A 13,162-nucleotide genomic window follows, 5' to 3' on the forward strand; every position below is an offset into this window, starting at 1 on the left:
TAATAAACATGCTATTATAATTTTTTTTGTTGTTGCTAGCTGAATTTTTAAAAATCTGTAACGATATGATAGATGATGATGATGAATTGAAATTTTTGGCTGCATGGGAGCACTTTCAAGTGGGAAATTTTAAATTTGCCAAGATTTGAATAATATTGTAATATCTTGGCAACTATGAATGGTAGAATGACAAATGATACCTCGTTTTGTTCAGTAAAGGTTAGGCTACAACCCTATGGTCTAAAAAGCCCTAATTTTCCTTTACCAATTAAAAGAAGAAGAAAGTAAAAGAAAAGAAAGAAATATTTCGATCCCCCACATAGGCAACACCAGGACATGAGGGTTCAAAACCGTATCTGTGTATTGCCCTATATGTGTTCCGTTCTCCTGGTAGAAATTGAACACTTGCTGATTATACTTTTAGAGAAAAAAATATTCCCTAATGTAAAATCTGTGCCCTTTTTCACCAGGAAATTTAAAATTTCTCAAGAATTTCAATAAAAATTTATATTTATGTAACGACAAATGCTAGAGTTACAAATTATAACTTATTCTCTTCTGTACAGTTTGGGTTACAAACCTATGTTGAAAAGAACATATTTTCATTTAGCAAATAGAAGAAGAAGAAATTTTAAACATTTTAGTTGTTTTTTTAATGAAATTTAAACTCTTGTCAGACCCCCACGTAGGTAACGCTGGGACATGAGGTTTCAAGACATTACCTCCATATTACCTGATATGTGTACCATTCTCATGGTAAGAATTGCTTACTGCTGATAGTTTCAGATAAAAAAAAAAGATAATCTGTTGTAAAAAACAGTGTGTGTCTTGTTTGGCAGGAAATTCAAAATTACGATTTTTAAAAATATTTCTGATACTACGAATACTACAGTTCTTATTTTCTTCAGTACAAACTAGGCTATAAGCCTTTGATCGATGAAACCTACTTTTCATTTATCAAGTAGAAGGAGAAGAAGAAAGTTTTTTTTTAAAAAATGTTATTTACACACTTTGAACCACATCGGCCCCCATGTAGGCATCGCTGGAATGTGATTGTTCAAAACGGTACCTACATATTGCGTGATGTGTGTTTAATTCTCATGGCAAGAATTGCGCACTTGCTGCTGATACCTTCGGAGAAAAAAAGAAATTCTAATGTAAAAGCTTTCGGTGGGAAATTTAATTCTCGGAAGGTTTTTTAAAAAAAATATGTCTCGGGAACTTTGTTTGCTAGAGTTACAAATTATACCTCGTGTTTTTCAGTACAGATTAGGTTATAAGTCTGTGGTCCAAAACCACAATTTTTGTTTATCAAGTGGAAGAAGATAAAAAAAAAAAAAAAAAAATTAAATGAAATTTGAACTTTGTCAGGCAACGCCATAACATGACTGTATTATTGCTTGATACATGTTCTATTCTTGTGGGACGAATTGCACACTTGTGGAAGATACTTTTGGAGAAACAAAATAATTTCTAATGTAATGACCGTTATTTTCTTTCTGGCGGGAAATTGCCCACCCCAAATATAGTGAGAATGAAATTAAACTTTACTAATTGCTACTGACATATACGTCAACTCTCATATGGCACTCAAAACATGTATCTCAGAACATTATGTTATACATAGGGTCTTCCCCAAGTCGCAAGACACTCCTTGTGACACTGATGTCCCAGCTGAAATTAGCAAAAATACTTGGGTGTGACATGGCTGTCACGGGGTTAAGAAAGAAAACAAAACTGATTTCATCTCTGTACAATAATAAGTTCTTGAGCTACGATGTTTTTTGGACCCTGCCTAATAGACCGAAGTGAACAAAAATGATGTGTGTAGTGGTGGTACATTTCTACAACCATGCAAAGTTTTGTTGAAATCAGACTGATACTTCTTGGCTATAAAAATAGCGGTTGTATAAAGTGGCAGTGTTGACAGCTTATGGAACAATTTCCGGAATTTCGCCCGTCACCCGTATGGATGTTGGATGGATCAAGTTTGGAGGGAAGCACAACAAAAGACCACTATGAGGATATGTAATGCCCATGCTGCAATTTTGAAAAAAGAAAAATTACGGCATTTGGAAATTTTGCGTAGTTACGGAAAATTTCAAACTTTGGGCCTTTGCCCCCAGTTCCCCCCTCGACCCTTAATTGTCATACATTACTTAAATTTTGCTTTTTACTCATTCTTACATGTACACTTTAAATTTTTAAAAAAATATTCAGTGGTTGAAGAGTTATAGCCCGTTATCTTCAATTTATCCCATAGTAACAAAAGGGAAACAAAGGTCTTTTTAAAATGACACCTGTTAATAATAGTAACAATGGATATTCATTCATTCATTCATTGTTTTCTGCCTAATTGGGAGGTTTTTCACTGCAATCTCCAGCTTTCCCTATTCTCCGCCTTACGCTTCGTAATAGCATACGACCCAGTTAATTTAATATCATCCATAAGCTGATATCTCTTTCTTCCACGGACTTTTCCTCCTTCAACCATTCCCTCCAAGGCATCCCTTAGCAGGCAGTTCCTTCTTAGACAGTGTCCTAACCAGTTTCTTTTCCTCCTCTTGATGGTCTCCAGTATAGATCTTCAGGGTTGCTACGTGACTGGAAAACCTGGAAAACAGGGAAAAGTCAGGGAATTTGGTTGGTCAGGGAAAAGTCAGGTAATTTAGCTTATTTTCTGGAATTTACGTGCATTTTGGAGTTGCAGGAAAACCAGTTACAAAATGAACGAACGGTTCATTTCCACTTCCGAATTCGGTTCTTGTGATTCCAGTCCCCCAAAAGATTCAATTCAGAAACTTGTTCCTCTCGTCATTATGACTTCTAGTCTGTTACGTACAGAATTATGGTTTCTTCGCATTTCAATTCTATATTTATTCACTCTCTGATCTAGGTTCTTGGATCAGTTCATTTTGCGACTTGTTCTTGTGAACCTGTTCAAGACCGGAATTTGGAGAGGCGTGAGATTTTTCCTTAGAGAACAAGCTACTCAAGACGAAACCTACGCACCAGCCATCCTCAGAATTTCTTGCGGAAAAAAATGTTGCTTTAGCTTTGTGTGTAGTGAGGAAATATTCTTTCTTCAAGAACACACCCGTTCGGAACCCATTCTCTTTTGATACGTGAAGCAGAGCAGGTTGGTGTTTGGACAGTTCATTGGTTTTGGATCTGCAATAAAGCTTGAAGAGCAGAATTTCACGTAACTGGCTGTGGTTGACGTCACACTGGATGGGTGCGGACGCCGAGTAAAAACAAAGGGACTCACTACTTCGTTCCCCCTTGAACCCGTTCTGTGAATTTGAGTCCTTCGTTTGCGACCCGTTCAGAAGCAACCTGATGAACTAGTTCATTTGCTCGTTGTCGTAGTTTTTACATTGCAGAGATGTGTTACACCCGAGAAATTAGTGATTTTATGCAGTATCAGTGACGTCAATATTCGAATATACGTACACTGGTCACACGTCGGTGTTAGGTTAGGAATGTTGGTTTCATGCCGATAGTAATTTTACGTATTGTTCGCATGTAGAATGAAATTATGCTGAAAAGTGGTGAAAATGAGCCCAAGTTCCTTTTGTTTTATTGCGATTTCATCATGCTACAAATGCAACTTTTACATGGTTCGATTTTGATGTATGTCTGTTAACACATACTGCAGAGTTTTAGCGATTACTTAAGATTTTGTTAATATATGCTTTTGTGGTTAGGTTAGGAATGTCAGGTTTGGTTGTCTTAGAATTAAAATAAAGACCCTGAATGCACTCTACTAAGGTTCCGATTTATTTCTACATTCATTCCCACTAGTTTATGATACTTACTGTAGCTTGTCAACCGGAGAATACCTTGTCCGTGGGAAGCGTTTATGATTGAGTAAGGTCTTTTTGAGTCCTCCTCCGTAGCCGAGCGGGTTAGGCTTTCTCTCGTCTTGAGATCGTTTGCTATGGGATGGCGTAGGTTCCAATCCAGCTCTGGTCGGAATTTTTTCGGCCTACGTATAGGGCCAGTGGCAACCCACTATCGTGAGGAAATTGGTGAGCTCCGAGTGAGTGAGCGTAATCCGGTCGCGAAGTACTACAACGGCTGGGGGTCGGTTGGGCTGACCACCCGTCCCCCTAGTCTGGCTGCATATCTCCACGCCCCCTTGGTGGCTCGCGTGGGAGGGAGGCCAGCAGTCAGTAGGTAAGCCTTGGCCCGATATTGGGTTGTTGCGCTATTGGATTATTTTAAGGTCATTTTGAAGGTTTTTTTCAACATAAATAACTTTTTCGAATCCAAATAGTGCTCATGATTTTAAGGAAGGTTCAAATTTCGTGTCACAATGATTGCCAAAATTCTATGATAATTAGTTTTCCTGCTAGGAAAATGTGAAAAAAAATAATCATAAAACATTCGGAACTGTTACCTTTTAGAAGACAGATTTCGATGTTTTCCGTAATATAAAATTGGTACCAGCATGTGGAAAACTCAAATAATGGAGATATTTGATTCCAAAGTATGGCCCGCGTATATATTTTTTTTAGGTGTATGGTTGGTCATCGGCCCCATTCAAGTTCTGAATTTCCATAATATATGTAGCCTACTATTTTCAATAAATTAAAAAATATAATCATTAAACTTATTGCATATTTTCTAAATGTACATGACCTAATTTTCTGTTGTTTCTCATTTGTATTGATGTAGGCTAATTGAGGTTGTATACAGGTTACATTGTAAAACTTTGATAAATGCCACATTTTTTTATTGATTTTTTTACACCACTTAAATTGTAATGACTGAAAATTGGGAAGTACAATAGTTATTTATTTTTTCATTGAATAGCATTATATTAACTAACTAACTCTCTAGCCTTCTTAAACCCGAAGGTTCATGGCTGCAGCAACACAGGCCTTCCATCTGTCCCTATCTTGAGCAAGATCTATATACTCTCTTCCATCCCTACCGATTTCCTTTAGGTCCATCTCAACGTTGTCCCTCCATCTTCGTCTTGGCCTTCCTACAGGTCTCTTACCATCTGGTTTCCCAACAAGAATCCTGTAAGCTCCTCTTTCCTCTCCCATTCGTGCCACATGGCCTGCCCACCTAAGTCTTCTTGATTTAATTATTCTAATAATATCTGGACATGAATACAAATTATGTAGTTCTGAATTATGTAACCTTCTCCACTCACCTGTCTCCTCATCCCTTTTAGGTCCAAATATTTTCCTAAGGATCTTATTTTCAAATACTCTCAATTTATGTTCCTCTTTCAATGTAAGGGACCAAGTTTCACACCCATATAATACTACAGGCAAAATTACTGTTTTGTATATTTTAACTTTTAGTTTCTTAGATATTAAACGAGAAGACAAAAGTTTATGAAGAGAGAAGTAACATGCATTTCCTGAATTAAGCCTACTTTTTATTTCCTCTTTAATATAATTTTCATTTGTTAATATTACTCCTAAGTATTTGAATTTGGAAACTGGTTCAAACGAGTTGTTATCAATAATTAGATTTTGATTATTACCTAACACTTGGTTTCGGCCTGTAAGCATATATTTAGTTTTCTCTTTGTTAACTTCCAAACCTATCTCTTTAGCAGTTTTGAAAAATATTTTAGCATTATTCTTAATCGTATTTATATCATCCCCCAGTAAGTCTACATCATCTGCATATGCTAACAACTGAGTCACACCATTTAATTTTAGTCCTTCTTTAGTTTCTTTTACCTTCCTTACAGCATATTCTAAGGCAAAATTAAAGAGCAATGGAGATAATGCATCTCCTTGTTTTAACCCATCATGAATTATAAATTTGTCAGACATATTATTACCCACACGAATTTTACTTTCTGTTTCACTGGTGCATATTTTTATCATACTAACAAGCTTCTTAGGTATTCCAAACTCTACTAATATATTATATAATTTATCTCTTTTGACCGAATCATATGCTTTTTTGAAATCAATGAATAGCTGATGGACATTTTGATTATATTCCCACTTTTTTTCAAGTGTCTGTCTGATGTGAAAAATTTGATCTGTAGTTGATCTGTTACGTTTAAATCCACATTGATAATCACCTATAATTTCATTAGCATATGGTGTTAGTCTTGTTAAAAGAATGTTAGACAATATTTTGTATGTTGTTGAGAGTAGAGAAATTCCACGGTAATTATTGCAGTTCATTTTATCACCTTTTTTAAACACAGGAACAATTATGGATTCTTTCCACTGTTGAGGGATTTCTTCTTTATTCCATATTAAACAAATTAATTTATGAATTTGACATATTAATGAATTTCCACCATATTTAATTAACTCAGCTGGTATTAAATCAATGCCAGGTGCTTTGTTATTCTTTAGCCTTTTAATAGCATCTTTAACTTCAGTCAAGTTAGGTTCTGGAACTAAAGGTTCTGCTGTGTGTACTTCATTTACTTCTGATTTATCTCCTACATGGACATTTAAAAGGTCATTAAAGTAGTTCTTCCATCTATTTAGAATATCGCTTGGGTCAGCTAGAAAATCACCGTCTTTATCTTTTATCAAGTTTAGTTTAGGTTGCCACCCCTTTCTAAATTCATTTACACCTTTATATAAATCTCTGATATTTTTATTTTTGCTGTTTGTTTCAATTTCGTTAATTTTGCTTTTCAAGTAATCTCTTTTTTTACTTCTAAACGTGCGGTTAACTTCTCGCTTTATTCTATTATAATTGCTTAGATTTGTATCATCAGAGTTATTTAACCACCTAAGTCTAGCCTGATTTCTTATTTCTATTAGATTATGACATTCATTATCAAACCATGGCTTACTTTTTCTTGGTTTATGGTATCCTATACTTTCTTTAGCTGCTGATTCTATTGCATTACGTATGTGCTCCCAATTCTTATTTACGTCTGTTTCATTTATATTTTCATCATCATTTAAATCCTGCAAAACCTCAAATCTATTTGACAGTTTAATTTGGTAATCTTTCTTAATTCTTTCATCAGCAAACTTTCCTGTATCAAATTTTATAACTTTTAGATTTTGTTGCTTATGATTTATCACTGAGAGTCTTTCTCTTAATTTAGCAATTACTAAATAATGGTCACTGGCACAGTCAGCACCTCTATGTGTACGAACGTCAATTATACTAGTATGCCTTCTCTTATCAATGAGAATATGATCTATCTGATTATGAGTTTTACCATCTGGAGAAGACCAGGTATATTTATGGATATCTTTATGTTTAAAAGTGGTACTTTTCACAATTAAATTCTTTGAGGTTGCAAAAGTAATCAATCTTATACCATTATCATTACTTAATTCATGAAGACTTTCTTTACCAATCGTGGGTTTAAATGTATCTTCTTTGCCAATCTGTGCATTACAGTCACCTAACAGAATTTTCATATCATACTGAGAAAATTTATCAAAGACCTGTTCTAACTCTGTATAAAAATCATCTTTAGTATTATCATCTTTATCTTCCGTTGGTGCATGTATGTTTATTAAAATAATTTTACACCACCTACCCTGTAAAACTGCATATGATATCCTATCATTAATAAATTCTACTGTTTTAAGAGCCGCGATAATTCTATTATTTATGAAAAAGCCTGTTCCAAAATTATGATTTTCAGTACCACCATAGAAAAAAGTATAATTTTTAGTTTTACAATTCCCTTCTCCTGGCCACCTAACTTCCTGGACAGCTACTACATCTAATTTATACTTGACTATCTCATTAACTGTACACTGAAATGCCCCAGGCCGGTAAAGGCTCAGAACATTCCAGGTGCCTAATTTAATATCCTTATTCCTAACGTAGATCTTATCCTTAGTCCAGGGACCTCCCAAAGTAGTCCCCACCCGGAGATCCGAACGGGGGACTATTTTACCTCCGGAATATTTTACCTTGGGAACATCCATGGCCTTATATTTCTGTTTCTTGACATGTCTTTTTACAGTGCAGAGTTGTCAGCTCTACGCCTAACCCCCGATATGAATGGAGGAACTACTACACAAGACGAACACAAACACATTAGACAGCATAACTACTACACAAGACGCACACAAACACATCACAACTACTACACAAGACACACACAAACACATCTAAACTGCAGTTAGAAGTCGCTTACTTTTATCTATAATTTCTGGCAAAATGTTAAAATCTAAATTGGGAAGAGCATTTCAATTTTCTCTGTCTTGATTGCACATAACTACAAGGTGCTTTTTAAGTTCTCAACATTCATTGATAGTCGTCTGTCAGAGAGAATGTTTTTCATAATAGAAAATGATCTTTAGCATTATATTAATCACTCGGTAAATTTTCAGCTAATAACTGTGTATATTCATATTCATAATAATTAACGTGCCTGCATATTTAATTGAAAAACATGAGGTTCAAAAGCAAATATCATGACGACAAACATGTCTGGAAAAAAATTATTTCTGGTCTGGAAAACCTGGAAAAGTCAGGGAATTTCATAATCAAAAAATTGTAGCTACCCTGATCTTTTTTCACCAACTCTTTTCAGTACGGCTTCGTTTCTTACCTTGTCCGTCCATTTTACACGCTCCATTTTTCGCCATGTCCACATTTCAAAAGCTTCGAGTCGTTTCTTTTCATTTCTTCTCAACATCCAGGTTTCTGCACCATAAAGTGCTACACTCCACACAAAACATTTCACTAATCTCTTCCTTAGACCTATGTCCATGGGTCCACAAAAAACATTTTTTCTTCTATTGAAAGCTTCTTTTGCTATTGCGATTCTCATTTTCACTTCTTGTTTGCAGCTCATGTCACTGCTTATAGTGCATCCGAGGTACTTGAAGCTATCCACTTGCTGGATTATTTCACTGTTTGCTCTCACATTAATATTCTTGGTTTCCGTCCTATAACCATTGCCTTTGTCTTTTTTACATTAATCTTCATCCCATACTGCTCACAGCTGCTGTTTAACTCTTCTAACATACTATTTATGGTTATTTCATCCTCAGCGAATAATGCCATGTCATCACCAATTTGACACCTCCTGTTCCCTGGAAACAATTTTTCATTATATCTTCTAAATAGATATTAAACAAAGTAGGCGATAGGCAGCATCCTTGTCGTACTCCTCTTCCAATTTCACAGCCTTCTGTCATTTCGTCTCCTGTTCTCACTTTAACTCGTTGATTCATATATAAGTTGCTTAGAAGTCTCCTCTCTTTCCAATCTACCCAAATTTTCTTCAGAATTTCTGAGAGTTTAACCCAATTCACTCTATCAAAGGCTTTCTCCAGGTCTACAAATACTACAAACACCTCCTTTCCTTTCTCTAAATATCTTTCCCCAATGGTCCTCAGTAAACCAATTGCATCCCTTGTACCTCTTCCTTTCCTGAAACCAAACTGTTCTTCCTCTAACTCGCCACTGACCTTCGAGTATAGGCGTCTGTTCAGAATTCTTAGAAGAATTTTTGCCGAGTGAGATATCAAGCTGATTGTCCTGTACTCAGAACATTTTCTGGCATTGCTTTTTTTCTGCAGAGGTACCAAAACAGTCTCCGTGAAATCTTGTGGCCAATCCCCTTTCTCATAGATTTCATTGCATAAGTGTAGTATTTATCTTTTTCCATCTCCCAGACATTTGATAAGTTCAACAGGAATTTCATCAGTGCCCGTTGCTTTCCCATTCCTCATTTCTTTGAGTGCTTGCTCAAATTCTTCATTCAGGATATAGTATCCTTTCTCATCATCAGGCACGTCGTCTTCATTTTCTACATTCAGACTGTCTGGGCGATTCTCTTTCTGGTAGAGCTCTTCAACGTACTTTCCCCACACATTCGATATTCCTTTTCTGTCTGTGATTGTAATTCAAGTGTGTAATTAATACCTTTAGAGGACTACTAATAAACAAAAAAAAAAGACAGAACTGAAATGTAGTACATAGTTTTCAAGAAATGGCATCTTAATTGTGCCATGTGGTCGACACACATTTTGTACATCGGTCATTTGCCCCTGCCATGGACCTTAATTGTCGGATATTGTTTAAAATGTTGCTTTTCACTATAATTCTTACATGTAGAATTAATCTTTTTCAAAAAAGATGCAGTAGTTTAGAAGTTATTGCCATTTTTAAAATCTATCCCATAATTTTACAGGGGTAACGAACAGTAGCAGCTCGTGCCTAAAATAACAGGTGAAGAAGTACATTTATAGGCAATGAAAAACAAATAGTGTCAGTGGGCCCCCACAGTTTAAAATGTCTTTTTTGTCTTCATCCGTCCATCCGGAAAATGGTGTCTGCAACAAATTACACACTAAGTCATTTACTGGGTTCATTGTACAAACCACAGCTCAACACATGAACACAACACACGATAGGAAACGCAAAACACACACGCGGAACAAGATCTCGCGAGAACGCAACGATTTTGCCACAGCCACTGGATGCAATGTTTTCTGTCGACGAGAGAACTGCTGCATCTAGATGGCGACACCCGTTCAATTCCAACGCTAGGTGACGTCACCGTTGCCATGACAACCGGCTAAAGTCTTCCGCAACCTGGCGGCGTCTGCTCTTGGTTTGTTTATGCTACGACGAACTCTTCACGTGCATAGCGCCGAGCGGCGTATTATTTGAGTATTATCGTGTGCCTTCTGCTGGGAAATAGTTTAATTTAACAAGCAAATGAAAAATGTCAATATTAATTTGAAAATTAGGTGAAAACATCTGCACTTGTTGCACTTGGCCAGCCGCCACTGGTAACAAAGGGAAACAAATAACTTTTAAGAACTTCGCTTGTTAATAATAGTAACAATTGGAATATTGTTTTGTAATTCGAGTATGTCATACCATCACATGTATACTAAATATAAAGAAAGATAGAACTGAAATATGGTGTGTAGTTTTCAAGAAATGGCATGTTATTTGCTGGCATGTTCTTCTTGTTGACCATCAGTCTTCAACGAGAATAGATGTGGTGGTCGAAATTTTGAACATCCGGATGCTAAAGGTTAAACTCGCAACTGAAAGGACAGTGAAATAGATGCGTAGTAATTTTCTGCATCACTTAAATGTGAAAAATTACGTTCGTATTTTCAGGTTAGTTTGAATTAACATATCCTTCTAATACCAGATGACATGTATGACTATGACAAGATACAGAAAAGGATGCTGCATGCTGCAAATCTACATTACAGAATCAGGCAACATGAAATATATTTTCATATTAATCAAAACAATAACATGATGTCAGAATTGTGCCCTTGGTTCAGTGTTTTTCATGAAATGCATACTATTATATATTGGATTGGTGCAATGTCAATATCTGCTATATTTATGTCTACCTATTGGCAGGGACGTGAAGTTTTCATTTTAACGATAACACCGTAAAGTTGAGGAAAGCAAAATAAAGTGTTTAAAATGTATTTGGGTAGGTAAAGGAGGTAAGTTTTCGGTGTTTCGGAATCACGAAATAACATGAATTCTGTCATTTTTCAGAACACCGAATTTTACACTTTAATGCGAAATATGCAATATAAACTGGGGAGAACACTTCTTTTGTTAAAAATAAAAGCCTACCTGAAGTGTTATTGTCATTTGTAGTCTAGCTGGTGATAGTTCGATTCAAAAGAGATTATCATGCTTCATTTATTGTAGTATGGCACAGACATGACTTACAGTGTTTAACCTCGTCCTGAAATAGAATTTGTTTGTGGGGGGGATCTTCCCAGAAGGAAAATTTCATAGGGATGGGAAACTTTTCAGAGCACCTGTTGTGTTTCAGAGGGAGGGTGAGGGGGGGGGGTGTTAGGGAAATGTGATGTGTATGATTGTGTTTAAAGATTTGGGTATCATCATTCAATAAGATTTCATATTTAGTGGCTGATGACATGAAATAGTTTTCCAAATGGAAGCAATTTCGTCATTTCTCGCAAAGGTAAGCCATAATTTTTTTTGTCATTAAAACAAAAATTTGTCTCAATTTTCCAGAACTAAAACAATTTGAAAATCTTAAGCACAAAAGGAACAGTAAAAATGCATGTTTAAATAACACCAAATTGTGCCATAAACTGCGAAAAATAACACCAAATTGCACCAAAATTTAGGGAAAAATAAACGAAAGCTTTATGTTCCTACCTATTGGCTCCTGCAAAAATTTACTACAAATTAATCTTTAATAAATTGTACTTGCATTATTTTAGTGATTTAACATAGCAAATGTAAAAAGGCTATTGTATATTTTAAATGCAACACTGGATAGATTGCTTTTGTTACCTGTCGTTTACGTTCCCCCATTATTCAGTTTCCAAATATCTTGTATTGGGCATTTTTTCAGATGGAGGTAGTGTGGATGTGCTGAAGCTGCAAGATATAGACATTAGTGCATTGTGTGTGCATCCGGCGTGTGTTGTGTCAGTGACATTGACTTCCCTAAGAACAGAGACGAACAGGAACAGTGTGAAAGATGCTGAAAGTGTGATTCTTAATGTTAGTGGGAGGCTGCTTATGATCCAGAGGGATCAGAAACATAATTTTACGGAAGAGGGTGGAAGATTGGTAAGTTATTGTTTTTTACCTACTGATTATTTACTTAGGCATTTTAATGTGATGTCTTGGAAGCAATAGTATCGTGCTGGTTCAGCAAGGTCATAGCTTCAAATTCAAATGTTTTAAAATAACATATCTGTTGATTTTTTAGTGAGTATTAAGACACTGTTAATAGCTGAGTATGGACTTTTCCAATTGCAATAACAGAGATAAGGATTAATCTGTGGAAGAAAGTGTTTACATTATCTAATGGCTTATTGTGATAATTCATATGAAATTGCTAAATAATGCAAACATGAATGATTTCTGCAGTTTGTTGCAAATTCCATTTTTTTTTTGCTTAGAGCTATAAAATGCAATGAAACATGTTGGAACTGTGTCATATTAATTTTGTCACCAACAACATGCAAATATATAAAACATATCTTGCATATTGATAGTATCTCGTTACATCACAAGATAAAATTGTAACTTGTTACACCTCAAGACCCGGGTTCAATTCCCAGGGTGGGTGATCTAATTTCAGAAATTTTCCAGCCTTGTCCCAGCATAAAGTGACACTGTGGGCTCACCCAGCCTCAAATCAATGGCGGGGGGGGGGGGGGGTAAAGATGACCAGAGAATGGTGCTGATGATCACATCACCTCCAAAA

At 35.8% G+C, this 13,162-nt stretch overlaps 1 protein-coding gene across 2 annotated transcripts in view; it reads left to right on the plus strand.

Moving 5' to 3' along the window:
• Nucleotides 1-13,162, plus strand: part of Rich (Guanine nucleotide exchange factor subunit Rich) — a 211,240-nt gene that overhangs the window by 140,384 nt on the left and 57,694 nt on the right. For both annotated transcript variants that reach the window (XR_014441698.1, XM_083122778.1), the window contains exon 11: nucleotides 12,299-12,519. Coding sequence is in view for 1 of the 2 variants with exons in the window: in XM_083122778.1 (XP_082978904.1) it covers nucleotides 12,299-12,519 (221 nt within the window). In the remaining variant the exon portion in view is untranslated. The remainder of the gene's footprint in view (nucleotides 1-12,298; nucleotides 12,520-13,162) is intronic.

Source organism: Lepisma saccharinum, chromosome 5 (genome assembly GCF_977018435.1).
Source record: "Lepisma saccharinum chromosome 5, izLepSacc3.1, whole genome shotgun sequence".
Classification (NCBI taxonomy): Eukaryota; Metazoa; Arthropoda; class Insecta; order Zygentoma; family Lepismatidae; genus Lepisma; species Lepisma saccharinum.